This window comes from Temnothorax americanus, unplaced genomic scaffold (assembly GCF_048541705.1).
Source record: "Temnothorax americanus isolate GAGA-0224 unplaced genomic scaffold, ASM4854170v1 Scaffold7, whole genome shotgun sequence".
Taxonomy (NCBI): domain Eukaryota; kingdom Metazoa; phylum Arthropoda; class Insecta; order Hymenoptera; family Formicidae; genus Temnothorax; species Temnothorax americanus.
Window position 1 is genome coordinate 1,432,937 of NW_027509792.1, and position 22,567 is coordinate 1,455,503.

The window sequence follows — 22,567 nt, forward strand, 5'->3', positions numbered from 1 at the left end:
TTCACATCGTAAACTGTACGACTCCACACTGTAAATATGTCGCTGTTGATTTAGATTGTTGCGTGCTTCTTGTAGACTCTCCTAGCTTGCATGAACCTAATGTCCGCCGGTTGGAAGCTAACGCCCGGCTGCCGAACGTAATGCAACATGCAACGGATAATGCGGCAAGTTTGTGCTAGTGAGGAATTACGTGACCAGCCCGACCAGCCCTTAGTTTCAGCTACCAGCCGTATTGCAGCTAAGTGACGCGCCATACTTCTCAGGTATTCAGGCAACGGGACTGAGCAGCTAATGTATAAGCTTACGCGGTGCTAAGAAATTTCAATTTGGCATTTAAAGCAATTTGCTGGTTACGAGGGAGCTCGCTCGTGTCTCATCTTTGACAAAACAACGTACGCTATATTGCAAACAAATATGAGAGATCAAATATGTGCTTCGACATTACTTTCCGTCGTACAATTTAAGTAAATTTTTTACTATTATTAACTATTAATTTTAGATAAGAATTAAACATTAAAGTTTTGTAAGGTTCTTATCAGCTAGATCATAAGATTTGATATCAATCCAGTTGAAGAGCAATTTTCCAGGAAAAAATCAGTTATTATTGAAAAGAACGAATCGAGCGATCAATCTCGAATTTCGTATTCGCTATCGGAGACACAGCTCGGACGAGAATATCCAATTTCATTTAATCATATTCGGGGAAACAAAAACGGCAGATTGAACTCGATCGATTAAAAGTTAGTGACTACAGAAAAAAATAAGACGCGAAGGAAATAAAGCAAAAACATTTCTCCTGTCTCGTCTGATTCGTGAGAGTTTTCTTGCCATCATTAGGTATTTTTTTTACCTCGGGATAATAGTGACAGACCATAATTAAGGTTTGCAAATTATGAAACAAATCGGTTGACTGACGGAGATTTCCTCAGAAATTTGTATTAACCGCGAACGGACAGATAGAATGATTACCTGCACATCGGTACGCACACGTTCGCGTTCGCATATTCACGTGCTGACAAAGACTGTACTGACAATGAGCTAAATTAAGTTTTTCTCTACGAGTCCTTTATGCAATGTCACGCAGATAATCGCAATCTTTTTGAAAACTACATTCCCGCGTGACACTGACGTTGAACTTAAAATGAACCTTCCGGAAAAGGGAAATAAACCAATTACGGATAATAACAGTGTAAAATACTTATGAAATTAAGTATCGACGACTTTTTTTCCTATTCTTAACAGGTATCTCGAGTATAATCGGGACCGCCGAAGCTGCCAACTGGAAATAATAACGGAGATGGTGCCGTCACTCAGTCCGTAATTATCGTCGTATATTTCAGTCGCTTCCGGAGCGATATCAACTTTTCCTAAATACATTATCTAGATTTCGCATCGGCGTTAATCTGCCCCGCAGTAAGTAATTAAATTTCCGCGAATGCCATTCCGCGGGGAGTTTATCTAGAGCGGCTATAAAAAATTCTGACTTTTAGTCGCCAGCTTTTATCGGTGAGAGGGACGACGACGAGTCGGCAGATAAATCCGGCCGAGCATTTCCCATCCGCGCGCGCGTCCTTTTCGCGGGTTAATGCGCTTTCCGCTGGACGTGCAACCATTCTCGACGTGCGTGCGCCTTCAGAGGCCCACGTCGGTCGTGCCGACGACAGGAACGGTTATCCGATATCAAATTATCGTACGTCGAGCAAAGTTCCTCCTCGATTCAGGGGCTCCGAGTCCGTACGCCAATAACTTAATTCCGGCACTGACACAACTCGTGATGGTATAATCTACTCTGGTCACCGCTGTGATTGGTCGTCTCGATGTCTTTGATTCTTATATATCGCGAAAAACCACGCGGGTCGATTGTTAAGATAATTCACTACGCAACAATACAATACTAATGAAATGATTAAAATATTACATATACAAATACAGTTAAAAATTTAATTTATAATAAAATATTCATGGCAATACTTAAAACACAAAAAAATTATTGTATATAGTTTTTATTGTAGAAATGTAGAAGCTGATTATTGTAACTGAGATTGTATGGTACAACAGTAGTGTGAACAGTTTTTGAATATTCGAGAAAACCACAATATATTTCTCGATTATTTAAATTAGTTCGCAAGATTAATTCAAACACCTATGAGTAACTATCGTCCGCAGACATCATGCAGATTAAATCTTGCACAACCAGACCCTCAGTAATCCTCAAGCAACCTATCGCGAAAGTTTTTCGTCGATCTTCAAGCAGAGTTTCGTGGAGACAGAATTCTTGTTCGTTTACACGGTCGAATTACCATGCATCATGTACATTTTGAAATAAAAACATCAATCTACCATTAAGAACTTTGATATATCGCTTCTTCCATCACGGAATAATCACGTAATCTTAACTACAATAATCGGTAGACATGCAAAGTTCCGAAAAAAATGTACCGAAATTGAAAACTCGTACATTGTCCAGAAAAATCAAAATCACAGAAATTGAAAACAATGACAATGTGCCGAAATGTCAATCGAATCTTTTGGCCTCTCGCGCTTTATTGCTTTAATAAACGAAAGTACATAATTGCGAGTAATGCAATTGAGTAATACCAATAGGGCAAAGTACCAAGTACAAAGTCTTTTTTTAATCATCTTTCTATCATTTACGGTTGCCGAGATATAAGCGTTTAATGAAAATAAAAAATCGCTTGGCGCACAAATCTTTAAGATTTTGCGCGCTTTCTCGTCTTAATAAACGGAAATAAATAATTGCCGATAATAAAAGTGAGCAATTCTGATAGAGTAGAGCACAATCTAAAAAGTGCTTTTTGAATCATCAGCTGTCTTTTACGATTACCGAGATATAACCGTTTAATGAAAATGATGAATGCGGCGAAGAGCGCGCGATTCTTTTGGCCAGTTCGCGCTTTATTGCTTTAATGAACGAAAGTACACAATTGCGAGTAATACAATTGAGTAATACCAATAGGGCAAAATACGAAATACAAAGTCTTTTTTTAATCATCTTTCTATCAATTACGGTTGCCGAGATATAAGCGTTTTATGAAAGTCAGAAATCATTTTATGCCCGATATTTACGGCACGCGCGTACTTTATCATGTTAAATAAACGAAAAGACGTAATTGTTAGTAACAAAATCGAGATATTTCAATAGCGCAGAGTATAAACTAAACAGTTCTTTTTGAATCATCTCTACATCTTCGGTGGTTGTTCAGATATTTGCGATAAACGATAGGGAAAGACTTTCTCGCGCCGAGCCAGCGACACATGACCTTGACCTACATTCGACGAGCAGCTGTACATTATTGATTTACTTTCTAAATTGGCCTTGACCTAGATCGCCGAGTCCGGGAATGCCGGCGCGCGCCGCGGCGTGCACGCGCGGCAACGCGTCTGTCGTAAATATTTTGGTGTTTTCGCTAACTGATTTTTAAAGGATTATTTTAAGTATAATAGCGAGTGACCTGTTTCCAAAGCAGCGTCGTTTACGCTGTCACAGTTTTCTCCCTAATGTGAGATGTAGATATTATTAATGATATTGCAATCACATTAGCACTAATTACAATATTTTATGTCGTTTTTGAATGTTTATATCTGCGGCGGCTGAAATATATAAGAATTTATTAATTGTTGGCTATATGCGTTATGCAAAAGCATTTTATAACCTTTTATCGTTTAATCTTGTTCGAGAAAGCATGCCTCACGTTAAAGGACACATAACAGTGATAAGATAAACGTATTTATTGAGATTAGTCCCGTGTCGTTCGTCGCATTTCGGACCGTCTTCCTGCTGAGCACGACTAGCACGAGCGACGGCATTCGCAATTCGTAGTTTCCTTTTTCTCGTTGGCTATATAGCATTATACAACAGCAGTCTATAACTCTTTATCGTCTAATCTTGTTCGAGAGAATATAGGACACATATAACAATGATAAGATGAATGTATTTCTCGAGATTTGTTTAATGTCATTTGTCGCATTTTCGATGTTCTATCTTTCTTGTCGAGTGAACTACAACGGCATTTGTAGCTCCTTTTTCTCGCTAGCTTGCATTATATATGCAACACCATTCTAAAACCTTTTATCATTTAATCACGTTTGATACAGTATGTTTCGCATTAAAGAACACATGGCAATGATAAGATAAACGTATTTCTTGAGATTAGTCCAGTGTTGTTCGTCACATTTCGGAGCTTCTTTCAGAACGCCGCCCGACGGCACTAGTCGCTACCTCTTTCTCATTGCCCAGCATTATGCAATAAGATTCCGAAACTTTTTATCGTTTAATGTTGTTCGTGAGAGCGTACTTCGCATTAAAAGATACATAACAATGATAAGATGAATGTATTTCTCGAGATTTATTTAATGTCGTTTGTCACATTTGGACGTTCCGATTTTCTCGCCGAGCGAACAGCAACGGCATTCCTGGACATAGCTTATTATACTTAAAAAATAAACCTTTAAGAGAGAGAGAGAATCAGTTAACGAAAACACCAAAATACTTACGATAGACGTTGCCGCGCGTGCACGCCGCGGCGCGCGCCGGCATTCCCGGACTCGGCGATCTAGGTCAAGGTCAATTTAGAAAGTAGGTCAATGTACAGCTGACAAAAATGTCCCGCCGCCCGCGGTCCGCCGCTCAAGTAGGTCAAGGTCATGTGTCGCTGGCTTGGCGCGAGAAAGTCTTCCCTATAGTTTATCGCAAATATCTGGGCAACCACCGAAGATGTAGAGATGGTTCAAAAAGAACTGTTTAGTTTATACTCTGCGCTATTGGAATATCTCGAGTTTGTTACTAATAATTACGTCCTTCCGTTTATTTAACATGATAAAACGCGCGCGTGCCGTAAAGATCGGGCGCCAAATGATTTCTGACTTTCATAAAACGCTTATATCTCGGCAACCGTAAATGATAGAAAGATGATTAAAAAATGACTTTGTACTCGGTACTTTGCCCTATTGATATTACTCAATTGTATTACTCGCAATTGTGTACTTTCGTTCATTAAAGCAATAAAACGCGAGCTGGCCAAAAGAATCACGCGCCTCGCCGCATTCATCATTTTCATAAAACGTTTATATCTCGGCAATCGTAAAAGACAGAAAGATGATTCAAAAAGAACTTTTTCAAAAATTTGTTTATCGTAATCTTTTTTAGTTTAAATTATTGTTCAAAATATCAGTATTTTATTATTATTATTTCATGTTTAAATATCGCACCTCGAGAAGAATACTATTACAACTAAAAAATTCATGATTTCAAACAAATTTAATTCAATTTCTGTGAATTGTGAGATAACTAACGCAATTACAATTATGATATTTTGTTGTGATAAAACTTATATTTTTTCTTGAAGAGCTTGAAGAATCAGTTATGCGTCACTTGTCAATTCGCTTACAGCGCTATTTATTCAAGAAATCACAACATAACTGGTTTACAAGAATAACGACACTTTAGCCCCATGCAGCTGATTTTGCATATAAACTTGTGACACTATTGTAGCACATAATAATTATATACATATACTTGATAAACATATATCGTTTATCGGTATCATTTAATCATAATTTTCTTTAAAAGAGTTTGAATTTCGTTTGCGAATTGCTCACTTTTATTATTGGCAATTATTTATTTCTGTTTATTAAGACGAGAAAGCACGCAAAATCTTAAAGATTCGGGCGCCAAGCGATTTTTTATTTTTATTAAACGCTTATGTCTCGGCAACCACAAACGATAGAAAGACGATTAAACAAGCACTCGTTAGTTTGAAATCTGCCCTATTGGAATTAGTCATTATTAATACTGGCAATTTTACAGTTTCGATTTACTATCGTAAGACGAGAAAGCGCGCAAGATCTTAACGAAACGTGCGCCGAGCGACTTTTTATCTTCACTAAACACTTACTTATTCGCGTATATATTACGACAGTCATAAATGATATAGGTATAGAAAAATGATTAAACAAACACTACAAAATGGTTTTAGCCTTTTTTCTCGTTTATAATGTTTTTTTAAAGCTGATTTCATGGATTTTTGTTAAGTAGTTTTGTTGCGCGCCGACTCCGGAACTATAACAAAATCCGTGTCGTTTTTGGGTAAAATTATATGGAATAAATATGTTCTCGTCAAGAGAGATATAAGGTAAATTTATATTATTTATTCACTGTCGTGAAAATCGCCAATGTACCACCTAACATATCGTCAATTTATATAGTGTCTATCGCGTGAAACTATTATGCTTTTTATCGTTACGGTTAATTTAACAGCAGTCGAAGTATATATATACGATTGAACGGTATAACTTTTCGGAACATTGTCTCGATCATTTCTAAGATTTCGAGATTATGACATTTCGGCACATTGTCACGTTTCTAAGATTTCGAGATTATGCCCTTTCGGCACATTGTCATAGTTTTCAATTTTTGTGATTTTGATTTTTCAGGACATTGCATGTCCACCCAATAATCTAGATTATCTAGAATATTAAATTATATAGATCAGTTCTCTATACGTGCAATTACGGTCCACAAAAGTTATCGATATAATAAAGATCGATTTTCACGATAATGTTCGCGAGATACGATTTAAATCATCCATTCACAGCAATGGTAAATTGTGTAATGTCACAATAACAATGAACAATGAGATGTCTTGTCAGTGAATCGAATCGCATTATCGATTATTCTCTTCTTATTAAGCAGCCGTTTCTGGTTTCTGCATCCCTTATCGTGCGTCATAAACCATCTGTAAATTCACCGCATGACCGAACAGTCGTCACTCGACCGTCTAGTGACAGATAGTTAGGCGTTACCCAAACTGGTTACTGATCCTTCAACAAACACAGGCGGACAAACGCTTCCTAATTGTACTGGGAATTGTTTACGCTTACCTCGAGTATCTTCTCACCTTCCTTCGTTCACGGCTATTCCGTGTTTACTATCGTCGTTTCTTGCGCATATCTGCTGTCTCTTCCGGAAGAATGAAACGACAAGGATTGGGTATAGGAGCACTGATGTCTGTGGCGCTTAATTAAGCGACTGGCGAAGAGCTTTCGTTAGATCCCGTTTTTTTTTCCATAGCTTTGAGCCCATTTCTTGATGTTACGCTCGTCTCATCGAGGATTACTCTCTCGCCAACACGGGAAACAATGAATCCGCGTAGCGCAATGAGTCATGTACATATATCTCGCGACATATCGGATTAATTTCTAACCATGCTACAGCGACAGTATTTTTCGACATTTTTCGCGATAAAAAAAAGTACAGTTATTCACGTACAGTTATTCATGCATTTCCATGTTCCATTAGGCGCATCACGTGCTACAACATCCGATTCCGGCAACGAAGTTGTTACTTTCCCGTCGTTATATTTAACAAAAAATTATGAATAAAAATGTTTCGCTATATAAATGTCGACAAAATGATTTTAATTCAGTTCGTTGTATATAATTCTGTTTTTACTTACAATATTATCTCTAATTCAGTAATTTTAGTTTATTGTGACTACATTATTTTTACTTTTTGTAAAATTTTAGCCTAAATTAAAAAAAATTTTAACTTAATTAACTCAAGATGGGATATATTTTATCATGCGAACGAGCGTTAGCGCAATCGATCCAAGAAAAAAAGTTGAAAAATTTGAATCTTTGTTCTCGCATTTACGTCTCATTCTCTCCTATGAAATGCTGGATACGTGCCTGGATTTCAATGACGTTATCTTTGGGCAATTGGCGGATTGTACAAATAAAAAGAATTCCCCGGACGGAATCGTTTTGTCAAAGAGCCAAACGCAGCCGCAGAGTGTTATACCAACGATGCAACGTGTCTAAGTAAATACACGAGCGCTGTTAAATATTTGAACATCCACCATGCGAATGTAAACGGGCTCCTCTGTTATGATATGTATCATTAACTCTCGCCGTATATGTATATGTACGTACGGAAATCTGTCGCCGCGTAAACTAGACGTTTGTATAAAGAGCCCGCGTCCACGTCGCAGATATTTTGCAATCAAGATCCCGAGTGTGATGTCAGGTGCACACGGTAATGTTCTCAAGTCTTCCGCTGAACAACACTTGCGCACCGGAAAAGACACATTGAAGATAAGCGTCGCGTTGAAACACGATATTCGGACGTCGCGACGCGTTCATGCTCTAGCTCATCCTCTTGTACGCCTTGGGTGTCGTTCTCGCAACGATACATCGATTTACTGCGGTTTTACTACTGCCGCGCAGCGGCTATTCGTTTTAACGGTGTATAAAAGCAGCGGCGTATAAAGCATATAAAGAAAATATCAGCATTGACCTGCAATACGTGCGCGGGATGGCGATATAGTTCTTGCTTATACTGAAATCAAGTTGCATCGACACGAATCACTCTGATGGAAACACGTTACCGCCTCTGGATTATGATAAATCGTAGACAGAGAAGAAGCGATGAAGTTTGGAGAAAAAGTGGCAAATTATATTAAAGAGCAATTAAATGAAGTCCATAATATATTATCAAAAATGTCAATATTAATTTATATGATCTTTCATATCTCGCATATGCGACAGCGACATGACCGTTTCGTATTAATGTGACGTTAATAATTTGCGACGATCTTTATATCGTTTCGACCACACGATTACTGCATTTGCAGGATTAAGCCGGGAATGGAAAGGTAGCCACACTGAACTGGCACAAAACTCCTCTCGCTAGATAGATCGCAGGACAGGTGCAGCGGCGACCGATGCTGGTATTTCCGGAGAAAAAATATCGCCCGTTGAACACCCCCGGGTACAGCCCCACGAGGCCGATACGAGACGAATTATTGTGCCGCGCCAATCTACGAGGATTACTCGCGCCCACGAAGGGCCACCGGGACATCGTTCGACGACTTTACGGCGACGCACGTGCAGTGCACCGCTCTGAAAGGGCATCGACGTCATTGCACCTTGAGCTTTCCTGGTGGATTAGTCGGACAGTTGCCAAGGTGCTATCAAGAATTTCAACTTTAAAAGCTCTTCTCACCGTAATTCACGCTTTTGATGCTGAAAATCGAATTTTCGAGTTTTGATTCTTTACCGTCCATTAAAAACGTTAAATCGAATTTAACAGTTTCTGTCGGATAATTTTAGCATCAGAGTGAGAGGATATCGATGCGGGGTTAGGTAGATTTCAATATTTAAGACAGGAAATATCATGCCACCAGTTTATTAATCGCCAATCTAATCGGGAAATTGACGTCAATGCGTGACGTTTTAAGAATTTAAAATAACGGGCTTGGAATCTTTATTTTTATTTAATGTATTTCCTTGATTTTTTTTTTTCATGTGTCGGATATTAAATGCTCTTCCATACACTCTTACGAATTTGTTGTATCTAAAATAATTATAATAGATATAATAGATAAAGTCGTTACGCGTCATATTGAAATAAAATGTTTTTTTTTTCTAATGCATTATTCAGACTTTGTCTGATCTTAATATTATTATAATCTAGACCTTCAGAAATTTCAAATTTTTGATTAAATTGGGAGCTTCTTAAAACTTCACAACGCCTTAATAAAAGTGGAGAGAAAAATTGCGTCTTTCCTACTCGATTGGCACGAAATTTGGGCAGTTACCGAAGGTTTGACAAAACGTTTCACGTGCCCACTCGAATGCCTCTCAAATTTTTCCCTCTGCCTCGTTTAATTCTCGTTAAAAAAGCAGAGGTTGAAGGAAAATTTCATTCCTTGGACCACGAACAAAGACAAAGATAGAAAACATAATGGCACATGCTCGTGAACGACGATGGACTATCAGACAAAAGCGAATTTAGTAACTGCGAATCGACGATAGGCTCGATGTGCAGAAGTTCTGGTTTGTAATCGGCTCAACCAATTATTTAACTTTATTGCGCGCGGCGACGAACACAAATTCCGTATAGGTAGGTATATAGGTATACATTGTAACTGCTACTCGCAGGAGCGCGATCAGAAGTCCATATAAACCAAAACTATCGCGAGCCGATGTCCAATTTCTCTTCGTAACGTATCCTCGACGAATAATGGATTTATGCGACGCGCTCGTGTTAGGCTTCAAATACACGCATAACGGATTAAGGTCGTTGCCATGAAACTACGCGTCTAATGCACTCGGGCTCTTTATAATCTGTCGATTCATTGATATATGTAATGGATTGTCATAAATCCATTGTGATTTTAATCGGATTTATCGCTTCAAACATGTCCCGTTGCGTTTATATGTAAAATAATTAGAATCACAACGTACGAAAACAGAAAATAAAAGTTTGTTAGTTAAATAAACTCATCGATCGACATGAAGGATTATATAACAGATGAGACTCGACCTAAACACTGTGATATAATTCGACGTATTTTCTTCTCTTTTGTGCGTCGATGATATCAATGACAGATCAACGTTATCCAGTAATTAACGTTCAACAGAAAAAGATAATAATTTGTTGTTTCTCATTTTACTAAGAACTCTCATTTGATTTCCTATCACTGAGTAGATTAGGTTTTTGAAAAATGCGAATTCTCACTTCTTTATCTAAACTGATTCAAAGTACTTTATTATCAAGTGGTTGCGTACTGGCCTGATAGCGTGATGCTTTTATCGCGCGGATTTTTTAGAAATAAATATAAAATTCAAGCCCCGAACGAGATGCGTATATGCTAATTCGCATCAGGAATTAGCGAACGGCATTGAGTAATGGAGAAAACTAGTAACTGTCACTCCGTTTCATGTAACAATGGCCAATAAAGTACACGGTTGCAATGGAACTTTTCTGTTCGTCTAAATTGTCCTAACGACTGACCTTTCTCCCGTTTACACTCTCTTATCCCCCTTCTGTCATACCCATACCACCGAAGGTTTGCTCTTGTTTGCTTTTAGATAACATTTGATATTAATGTAGCTCTTTATTAACACTTTATTATTGTTTTAAATAAATACATGTTATATATATATATAATATATATAGGTTACACAATAAATACAATATTTATAAATATATCGTTTGGCGACGAAAATATAAGATCATATTTTCGCCATTAAATCTATATTTATATATTTATTAAATCAATATCTATTTTTATATACATATAAACAAATGTCCTGACTGACTCATCAACGCCCAGACCAAGCTCAAACCCTTAAACCTAGGAACATGAAATTCGGAAAGTATAATATATTTTTTCCATGACGTAAGCACCCACTAAAAAGGGATTTTTAGAAATTTGATCCCTATAACGGGGTGAAAAGGAATAAAATGTGTTTTCACAGATTCCTCGACGGACAACGTCGGACAGCTTAAGCTAGTATCAAATAAACCTATAATTCATTTTCAATTTATAAATTTCAATATTTATGATATAAAATTACGCGTATTTTTGAACATTTTAAATATATTTAATATTTTAAAAATATATATCTTTAAGAGAGAGAGAGATATACTTCAACATTTAATTCGGCAAATATTTAAATTTATTTAATTTCAAATTCAATGTATATAAGCAAATTATAGATAATTAAACATGGTTTATAATAAAAAATTTTCAGAGAAACATTTCCTTAAATTAATCGTTTAAACGATACAAAATCTGTTTCAATCCGTATCTTTAATGCTAGTTAGAGAGTTCAATACTGCACCGCGTTAGCATCGATTCCCGATCGGCGGAGCCGTTCTGCGGCTCGTTAAGACGACCGAAGTCGGCTTTTGCCTCGGATCTCCGAAGCATATACCCAGATAATTAATGGCAAGCGCATCGTGTGCAGCGGTGATAGGCGGACTACGCGAGCGGACTGCGTCTCGCGCCTGCCACGGTCAAGACAGATGCTACGGGGATCGGGCCGGTCCCGCGATCGCAGGATTTGTACGTCGAATGAATAATGCGAGTGCACTTGCATCCCGGCGTCCGCGATCGTACTTATGTAGAAAGGAAGGTGAAGTCGCAAGGGGGGGCGCACCCCGCGCACCGCCTCGGTATTGACCGCTTATATCGTTCGCCTGTGCTAGTGCACAAGTATGCATGACGTGATAGGTACGCACATGTACACGCTCTCGCCTGTCGAGGATTACGGAAGAACGAGAGCTGCGTGCAGAGACAAAAAAAAAAGGAAGAGAGAGAGAGAGAGAGAAAGAGAGAGAGAGAGAGTCTCTCGTAGGTATAAACTTCCATATATGCCGAAACGCGGAGAGCGAAGAAAAGCTCACATTCATTGCCCATCGGACTGCTTCCTAGCATCCCCGGTCTCATTCACGGGCAGCAGAACGTGTGGCTTGCAGAAAATTAACATTAGGTGGAGACGGGAGGTACCTGTACCTATATATTCGCGGAACATGTGTGAAACATGTATTTGCGAGCAGACATTCATTCAAAAGTTGGTTAGCGAAATCTGGATAAGAATGATCAGATAAAACACGTTATTTTTTAAATGATGGTTATTGATAACCACACAAAGTCAATAACTATACAAACCATCTGCAGTCGTTAATCAAGACGTCTTTTGAACCACTTCAATTCAGGCTGCTACCTGTAAATCAACAAGTTTTAAAAGTTTATCGAAGTATCGCAAATTTGATTTAACTGTGTATTTACTCCGAACAAGCAGCTCTCTCGAGATATCCGCAAAAAATTCTAAATGAGTTCCTTTATCGAATATGATAGCTATGTAAAAAACATAACAACCAACAATATCCTTCTCACGATAGATAAATGATTTTATGCATGTTATTTGCATATATGTATGTTATACTTTTAATGAATGTCAAATAAGAGCGAATTTGAAACGATTGCAGCTGTTATGACCAATATTCTGTCACCGTGTATCCACCAATTTACTTAATGATCCGAGTGAATCTATTCTCGATGCAGCACCTAAGTGCACACACGAGGTAACATATTGGATGTTCACACGGTTAACAAGCATCTGAGCAAATATTCTCCAACACAGCCTTAACAAAGCAACTGTGACCCCTGCAATTGGGCAACTTCATTATTGGAAAAATTTATCTGAAAGATCAAAATACTATTAAAACTTCTCTGTTTTTTCTGGCATAAAATAATAAAATAATAAAACATAAAATATACATTCGGTAAAAAAAGATTACCAACATTAATACGAAGCGTCACAACTCATAATGCGTGTAAATAATTCATATAAATATCTATTTTTTAACTGTTGTAAAAAACAAAGATTGAATTGTTATACTGTTATTGCGATCTTTATATAGAAATCTATTTGTATTTGTATTTTTAACTTTAAAACATATTTGATAAATGTATTTTAATAAACTAAGTATAGGTTCTCCTGAATAAAACAAATAGGGAATAGTGAGAGAGGCAATCGGAGCCACGCGCGGTAATTATTGCACAATCAATATATAGTCAATAAGATAAAATATATTAGTCGATACATATTCGTACAAATTTTATCTTATTGACTATATATTGATTGCGCAATTAATTACCGCGCGTGGCTCCGATTGGCTCTCTCACTATCCCCTATTAAATATATTTTACATGTATAAAATATATTTTGCAACAACAAAATATATGTATATACGTGGCAATGTTTAACAATGGCTATTAAAAGTATAAGTATTATTGATGTTTACTGTCGAAGATACATTGAATCTCGAATGCATATATGCGTACAATGTTTACATAGTTTACAGGTAAATCATTAAAATATACAAAATTGCCCTTCATTATAGTTTTTCTTATCCCTATTATAAAATCAGTATCAAGTATCTTATATGACGATTTATTATTAATAACAATTAGAAAGATATCGATCTTATTAACAAATCTTTGTCTGCGAATTATATCAATTCCAAAGATAATTTGAGACAATTGAGATATGATTTTCTTGGAGGTTTCATAATATTTAAACGATAAACAAATATTGATTTAATATATCGATAATACTTGTGTCTATACTCGATAGATCATACCTCAGAATAAAAACGTATATATACGTGAATATATGAATAATAATAATGAAATATCACCAACGAATCTAATTAAAGATTTAATTAAAATAATTATCGATTACACACTGTACAGGGAATACCAATCAATTTGCGCATGTGCTATCATATATTTCTAGTCGCTTCAAATTTAATTTATGATAATAAATTAATTTACTTTTTATTATTAAATATTAATATTTACTTCATCAATATTACAAAGCACACTAATGAAATTATCGCAAATATATCGTATTTTTTTCTTATATACTTTACAATATTTCATTACAAATAAATTTATAAAATAATATAAAATTAATCGTAATGAAATTGTAAAGCAATTAAGGCAAAAATATGAGCGATAGTTTCATTAGTGCGCTTTGTATGAATTTTATCAGAAATTGTGTTGCTCGTTTTTCATTCTAATAATCAGAGATAATAAGAAAAGTTTGTCTGAACTTGTTGTGACAAAGTCGTATTGATCGGAATGACTCTTAGCGAAACTTTCCGCAACAAGGTGACACAGTGATAAGCCGAGCGATAAGCGACTATTGCGTGTTAAATATAATATATTTAAGTGCCGACTCGTTACACCGGCATATCTCGAGTTACCTTTCTACTAACAATACAGCGCGGTCTTCGAGTGCAAAATAAGCCAAAATGTCGACGTACAAGTCCGTGGCCGGTTTGGCCCCTCTGGTCATCGTTCTGTTGACCACCAACACCGTATCCGCTAATGGATCTATCGATTCCTATGCTCCCGCCAACGAGTCATACGGATCAAGTCTGGTTGTCGGCTCCAGAGTTCCCGGCGACAGACTCGCCCTCCTGCAGAGAATCGAAAGAAATCCTAGCTCGGGAAACGTTCAGGTTATTGAGAAGACCTTTGATGTCTCAAGGTGGGGACGTATCACTCTGATTGAAGCATTGGACCAGACGCCGTATGGCGCGTACGTTAGTATTCTGAGAGGTGGACTTGGACACAACTACGTCACCCTGAGGTTCCAGAGTCAGAGAGGTCAAAGCATTAAGTACCTCCTTCAGCTTTTTGCACGGTCTTATTAACCACAATGGAAGCAGTTCTTATGACTGGTATGATGATTCTTGGATGCAATTAGGATGAAGAAGTAAAATAATTTTAAAAGCTACATCAACTTAGTATGTTCTGACCTATTTATTATTTTATTGCCACAGAAATATTATTGCAACAACTGTCATCATTGCTGCTAAAAGAAGACATGTCACTGAATATTCTTGTTATTCACTTTAATTGTTTGATATCTTGTATATATCACTAATAAATCAACGTAATTGATGTATAATTGTGTGTTTTCCTTAAAAATTCTCAAGTACATATACTTATAAATTCGCAATATAAAACGTAAACTATATATAATAAATTTTAATAACGCATGCGCAGTATATATCAAACTAATAACATTCTATAAAATGTACAACTTATCGTTCATGTTCCTCTATTTATAAGTCAAATAAAAATACGCCTTTTTCACGTATTTAATTATATCTTCTAATTGTGTATTCTCTAATTTCTAAGTATTTACTAATTACTAATTAAATAATTATTTGCTAATTATTTCGCTAATTATATTCCTGTCATCTTCAACTCGAATATTGCGATACGAGGTAAGAGGAATAAGTGTGACGGTACACAAGATCAATTGTAAAGATTGCAATGCTACGTATATTGGGCAGACAAAAAGACAATTTGTGCACACGTCTCAAAGAACACCAGAGCGACATAAAAAAACAGGCGAATAACCATTCTGTAGTGAGTAAGCATCAAACATTCTTTGGGGATGATTTTGATTGAGAAAAGCCAGAAATAATACATAAAAAGAAACAGATTAGAAAGAAGAAATTAGCGGACACGTTTTTTTATTAAGAAATTTGATGAGACACACCATTAACTTACAAAAAAACACAAAGAGTCTTAACGCTTTCTACGAACATATTATAAAAAAAACATAATTTCCTTTCCTTCTTCTCTGTTTCCCTCTCTACGCCCTAACTTTTATTATTGACGACACTGGTTTGTTTTTATTGTCCGGTTTATCAGTTTAAATGTTACCAGCGCACGGCTCTGACATGTCCTTCGACATAAACGACTAACGAAGATGCCGTTTAACATGTATTTTACCTCTGTAATTTTAACGCACAAATATGTAAGCTTTTGATTTATATACTTATTTATGGATTTATACTTATTGTTGCGTGCTTCAATTTTTGATGTTTAGTTTTTAGATTCGGCGTAGTTTGGGCATTATGTCTGACTGATTAATATTTGTGAGTTGTTTCTATACGCTTGAAAAAGACTAAAATCTGCGGTCGAAACGTAGCGTTTTATTAATAAAACTTGCCAGTTGGGTCGATCATATAACATCTTTGCAAATTGTTAATTATTCACTGGCGATTTTCAAGTTCTCTGTTTTTGTATTTAAAATACTATTAACTTCTCTGTATCTTTCTTTCTCGCATAAAATAATAAAACATAAAATATACATTCGTTAAAAAAAATTTATCATCAGCGTGAAGCGTCACAACTCATTATCATCACAACTCATATAATGCGTGTAAATAATTCATATAAATATCTATTTTTTAACTGTTGTAAAAAACAAAGGTCAAATAGTTATTCTGTTATTGCGATCTTTATATAAAAATCTATTTGTATTTGTATTTTTAACTTTAAAACATATTTGATAAATATATTTTAACAAACTAAGTATAGGCTCTCCTGAATAAAACAAATAGGAAATAGTGAGAGAAGCAATCGGAGCCACGCGCGATAATTATTGCGCAATCAATATACAGTCAATAAGATAAAATATATTAGTCATACATATTCGTACGAATTTTATCTTATTGACTATGTATTGATTGCGCAATATGTACCGCACGTGGCTCCGATTGCCTCTCACACACACACACACACGCACACACACACACACACGCACGCACGCACGCACGCACGCACGCACGCACGCACGCACGCACGCACGCACGCACGCACGCACGCACGCACGCACGCACGCACGCACGCACGCACGCACGCACGCACACACACACACATTCACTATTCCCTATTAAATATATAAAATATATATTTTGTAACAACAATATATGTACATACGTGGCAATGCTTAACAATGGCTATTAAATGTATAAGTATTATTGATGTTTACTGTCGAAGATACATTGAATCTCGAATGCATGCATTCGCATGCTGCATGTACAATGTTTATATAGTTTAGAGGTAAATCATTAGAATATATATCTATATATGCTCTTCATTATAGTTCCTTTTATATCCCTATTATAAAATCAATATCAAGTATCTTATATGACGATTTATTATTAATAACAATTGTCAATAACATTTAGAAAGATATCGATCTTATTAAGAAATCTTTTGTGAATTATATCAATTCCAAAGATAGTTTGAGATAATTAAAATATGACTGTCTTGGAGGTTTCATAATATTTAGACGATAAAATTATTGATTTAGTATATCGATAACACTTGTGTCTATATTCGATAAATCATACCTCAGAATAGAAACGTATATATATACGTGAATGTGTAAATAATAATGATTGCAATCTCTCCAACGCGTCTAATTAAAGATTTAATTAATATCGATCACACACTGTGTGTGTGTACAGGGAATACCGGTCAACTTGCGCATGTGCTATCATATATTTCTAATCGCTTTAAATTTAATTTATGATAATAAATTAATGTACTTTTTATTATTAAATATTAATATTTTCTTCATCAGTATTACAAAGCGCACTAATGAAATTATCGCGACATTATCATATTTTTTCTTAATTATTTTACAATTTCATTACAAGTAATTTTATATCATTTTATAAAAATATGATAATTTCATTAGTGCGCTTTGTATGAATTTCATCAAAAAATGTGTGTTGCTCGTTTTTTATTCTAATAATTAGAGATAATAAGAAAGATTTGTCTGAACGTGTTGTGACGAAGTCGTATATTGATCGGAATAATCCTTTCGCGAAACTTTCCAAAACAAGGTGACACAGAGATGTAATCATGATAAGTCGAGCGATAAACGATTATTGCGTGTTAAATATAGTTTATTTAAGCGCCGATCACTCGTTATACCGGCACACCTTGAGTTACCTTTCTACTAGCGATACAGTGCGGTTTTCGAGTGCGAAATAAGCCAAAATGTCGGCGTACAAGTACGTGGCCGGTTTGGCCTTTCTTGTCACCGTTCTATTGACCATCAACACCGTACACGTTAATGGATCTATCGATTCCTATGCTCCCGCCAACGAGTCATACAGATCAAATCATCTGATTATCGGCTCCAGGGTGCCCGGCGACAGACTCGCCCTCCTGAAGCGAATCGTCAAAAAATCTATCTGGGGAGAGGTTCAGGTTATTGAAAGGACCTTCCATGTCTCGAAATGGGGACGTATCACTATGATTGAAGCATTGGACCAGACGCCGTATGGCGCGTACGTTAGTATTCTGAGAGGTGGACTTGGACACAACTACGTCACCCTGAGGTTCCAGAGTCAGAGAGGTCAAAGCATTAAGTACCTTCTTCAGCTTTTTGCAACGTCTTATTAACCACAGTAGAAGCAGTTCTTATGACTGGTATGATAATTCCTGGATGCAATTAAGATAAAAAAGTAAAATAATTTTAAAAGCTACATAAACCTAGTATGTTCTGACCTATTTATTATTTTATTGCCACAGAAATATTATTGCAACCATTGTCACCATTGCTGCTAAAAGAAGACATGTCACTGAATATTCCTGTTATTCACTTTAATTGTTTGATGTCTTGTATATATCACTAATAAATCAATGTAATTGATGTAATTGTGTGTTTTTCTTAAAAATTCTCAAGTACATATACTTATAAACTCGCAATATAAAACATAAACTATTTATAATAAATTTTAATAGCGCATGCAGTATATATCAAACTAATAACGTTCTATAAAATGTACAACTTATCGTTCATGTTCCTCTATTTATAAGTCAAATAAAAATACGCCTCTTTCACGTATTTAATTATATCTTCTAATTGTATTCTCTAATTTCTTTTACTAATTACTAATTAAATAATTATTTGCTAATTATTTCGTTAATTATATTCCTGTCATCTTCAACTCGAATATTGCGATACGAGGTAAGAGGAATAAGTGTGACGGTACACAAGATCAATTGTAAAGATTGCAATACTACGTATATTGGGTAGACAAAAAGACATTAGTGCACACGTCTCAAAGAACACCAGATATTAGAAAACAGGCGAATAAGCATTCTGTAATGAGTGAGCATCGAACATTCTTTCGGGATAATTTTGATTGGGAAAAGCCAGAAATAATACATAAAGAGAGGCAGATTAGAAAGAGGGAATTAGCGAAAACGTTTTTTATTATGAAATTTGATGACACCATTAACTTATACAAAAAGAGACGGATAATTTTAATGCTCTCTACGAACATATTATAAAAGAAACATAATTTCCTTTCCTTTTTCTCTGTTTCTCTTTCTACGTCCTAGTTCTTATTATTGACGACACTGGTTTGTTTTTATTATCCGGTTTATCAGTTTAAGTTTTACCACCGCACGGCTCTGACATGTTTTTCGACATAAACGACTAACGAAAATGCCGTTTAACATGTATCTTACCTCTGTGATTTTAACGCACAAATATGTAAGCTTTTTATTTATGGATTTATACTTATTGTTGCGTGCTTCAATTTTTAATGTTTAGTTTTTAGATCGGCGTAGTTTGGGCATTACGTCTGACCCGTCTGACTGATTAATATTTTTGTGAGTTGTTTCTATACGCTTGAAAAGAACCGAAATCTGCGGTTGAAAAGTAGCGTTTTGTGATCAATAAAATTTGCCAGTTGGGTCGATCATGATACCTTTGCTAATTGTTAATTATTCACTAGCGATTCAAGTTTTCTGTCTTTGTTTTTAAAATACTATTAATTTTTTTGTATCTTTTTTTCTAGCATAAAATAATAAAACATAAAATATACATTCGTTAAAAAGAGAATATCATCAGCGCGAAGCGTCACAACTCATTATGCGTGTAAATAATTTATATAAATCTATTTTTTAACTGTTGTAAAAAACAAAGATTGAATAGTTATTCTGTTATTGTGATCTTTATTTAGAAATCTATTTAGTGGAAAACCCACGCATGTACTTTAAAGGCACACTATGTGTCTAGTTTAAAAATAGTGCGGAGCCCCCCGTAGGGGAGCGGAACCTACTTCCTCCACGCATACACTTTTCACGCGAGACGAGTTGTCACATGGGTTCGTAGCGTGTTTTATACGAGCTTGTTTGTATATTATATATACATAAAAAAACATTATATATTCGTTATATATGTGTATTCAATTTTCTGAATACACATATTTTACTTCATCTATACCACGTTTACGCGCGAGCGTTACTTTTGTAGTACCTTACGATAATTCACTCGTTTACGCGGAGTAAATTATCGTAAGTTACTACAGAAGTAACGCTCGCGTAAACGTAGTACTATAGTAATACATAAAATGGGTCTCCTCCAATTCTTTTTATTGTATATCGCCACAAATATTTACACAGATGATCAACTAACTTATTGTTTAATGACACCTCTATTTAAACGAGCTCGTAAAGCACGCTACGAACCCATGTGACAATTCGTCTCGCGTGGAAAAAGTATGCGTGAACTATTTCGACATATATATTAGTTATTTATGTCTTAAAATACTCAAAATAACTGCTATATTTTTCAAACTTTTTGTTAATAATATTTTAATAAAAAAACGACCGCCGGCTAAAACCTTCTGAAGGTTACTCAGGAAGGTGACCTTGACAACATATGTCAAGAGTAAGGTCATTGGCGAGTGGGGTCTTTTTATGCATAATTACCGTGTTGTGACGAAGTCGTACTGATCGGAATGACTCTTTCGCAGAACGTATCTTTTCAGAACAAGGTAGCACACCAGAAATGTAATCATGATAAGCCAAGCGATAAGCGATTATTTGCGAGTATTTAAGCGCCGATCGCTCGTTATACCGGCACACCTCGAGTTACCTTTCTACTAGCGATACAGCGCGGTTTTCGAGTGCCAAATAAGCCAAAATGTCGGCGTACAAGTACATAGCCGGTTTGGCCTTTCTGGCCACCGTTCTGTTGGCCATCAACACCGTACCCGCTAATGGATCTATCGATTCCTATGCTCCGGCCAACAAGTCACATCATCTGATTGTCGGCTACAGGATGCCCGGCGATAGACTCGTCCTCAAGGAAAGAATCGTCAAAAATTCTAGCTGGATGAAGGTTGTGGTTATTGAGAAGACCTTCAATGTCTCGAGATGGGAACGTATCACTATGGTTGAAGCACTGGATCAGAAGACAAATGGAAACGGCGCGCACGCTACTGTTCTGAGAGGTGGACCCGGATACAACAACGTCACCTTGAAGTTCAAAAGTCAGAGGGGTCACAGCATTAACTTCGTCCTTCAGCTTTATTCACGGCCTTAATTAACCACAGTGCAAGCAGTTCTTACGATTGGTATGATGGATGCAATTAGGATGAAGAAATAAAATAATTTTAAAAGCTACATCAACCTAGTATGTTCTGACCTATTTATTATTGCAACAACTGTCACCATTGTTGCTAAAAAAAGACATGTCACTGAATATTCCTGTTATTCACTTTAATTGTTTGATGTCTTGTATATATCACCAATAAATCAACGTAATTGATGTAAATGTGTGTTTTTCTTATACATATATTTATAAATTTGCAATATAGAACATAAACTATTTATAATAAATTTTAATAACGCATGCAGTATATATCAAACTATATAATAACATTCTATAAAATGTACAAATTATCGTTCATGTTCCTCTATTTATGAGTCAAATAAATACGCCCCTTTCACGCACTTAATTATATCTTCTAATTGTATTCTCTAATTTCTAACTATTATTATTGCAACTAATTACTAATTAAATAATTAATTGCTAATTATTTCGCTAATTATATTCCTGTCGTCTTCAACTCGAATATTGCGATACGAGGTAAGAGAAATAAGTGTGACGGTACACAAGATATCAATTGTAAAGATTGCAATGCTACGTATATTGGGCAGACAAAAAGACATTTGTGCACACGTCAAGAACATCAGAGCGATATCAGAAGAGATTATCATCAGCGCAAAGCGTCACAACTCATAATGCGTGTGAATAATTTATATAAATATCTATTTTTTAGCTGTTGTAAAAAACAAAGTTCGAATAGTTATTTTGTTATTGCGATTTTTATATAGAAATCTATTTATATTTGTATTTTTAATTTTAAGACATATTTGATAAATATATTTTATATGTATAAAATATATTTTGTAACAACAATATTTGTATATACGTGGAAATGCTTAACAATGGCTATTAAATGTATAAATATTATTGATGTTTACTGTCGAAAATACACTGAATCTTGAATGCATGTATGCGTACAATGCTTATATAGTTTACAGGTAGATCATTAGAATATATAAAT

The 22,567-nt window shown here is 35.7% G+C and overlaps 1 protein-coding gene, 1 long non-coding RNA gene and 2 pseudogenes across 4 annotated transcripts; all 4 read left to right on the top strand.

Moving 5' to 3' along the window:
• The first annotated feature begins 189 nt into the window (after nucleotides 1–189).
• On the top strand, nucleotides 190–10,914 carry LOC143906224 (uncharacterized). Its single transcript, XR_013259466.1, has 3 exons — nucleotides 190–263; nucleotides 1,243–1,317; nucleotides 8,652–10,914. It is a non-coding gene; the product is annotated as an uncharacterized LOC143906224 (long non-coding RNA).
• A 3,639-nt stretch (nucleotides 10,915–14,553) lies between these two features.
• LOC143905984 (putative salivary secreted peptide pseudogene) lies at nucleotides 14,554–15,294 on the top strand (annotated as a pseudogene). Its single transcript, XR_013259408.1, has 2 exons — nucleotides 14,554–15,064; nucleotides 15,167–15,294. The product of XR_013259408.1 is annotated as a putative salivary secreted peptide pseudogene (transcript).
• A 2,821-nt stretch (nucleotides 15,295–18,115) lies between these two features.
• Nucleotides 18,116–18,857, top strand: LOC143905983 (putative salivary secreted peptide pseudogene; annotated as a pseudogene). The gene is made up of 2 exons (XR_013259407.1): nucleotides 18,116–18,629; nucleotides 18,732–18,857. The product of XR_013259407.1 is annotated as a putative salivary secreted peptide pseudogene (transcript).
• Nucleotides 18,858–21,057: 2,200 nt separating this feature from the next.
• LOC143905985 (putative salivary secreted peptide) lies at nucleotides 21,058–21,771 on the top strand. Its single transcript, XM_077421689.1, has one exon. It carries the CDS (start codon nucleotides 21,139–21,141, stop codon nucleotides 21,538–21,540), a length of 402 nt encoding a protein of 133 aa, XP_077277815.1. The 5' UTR covers nucleotides 21,058–21,138; the 3' UTR covers nucleotides 21,541–21,771.
• Nucleotides 21,772–22,567: the final 796 nt, after the last annotated feature.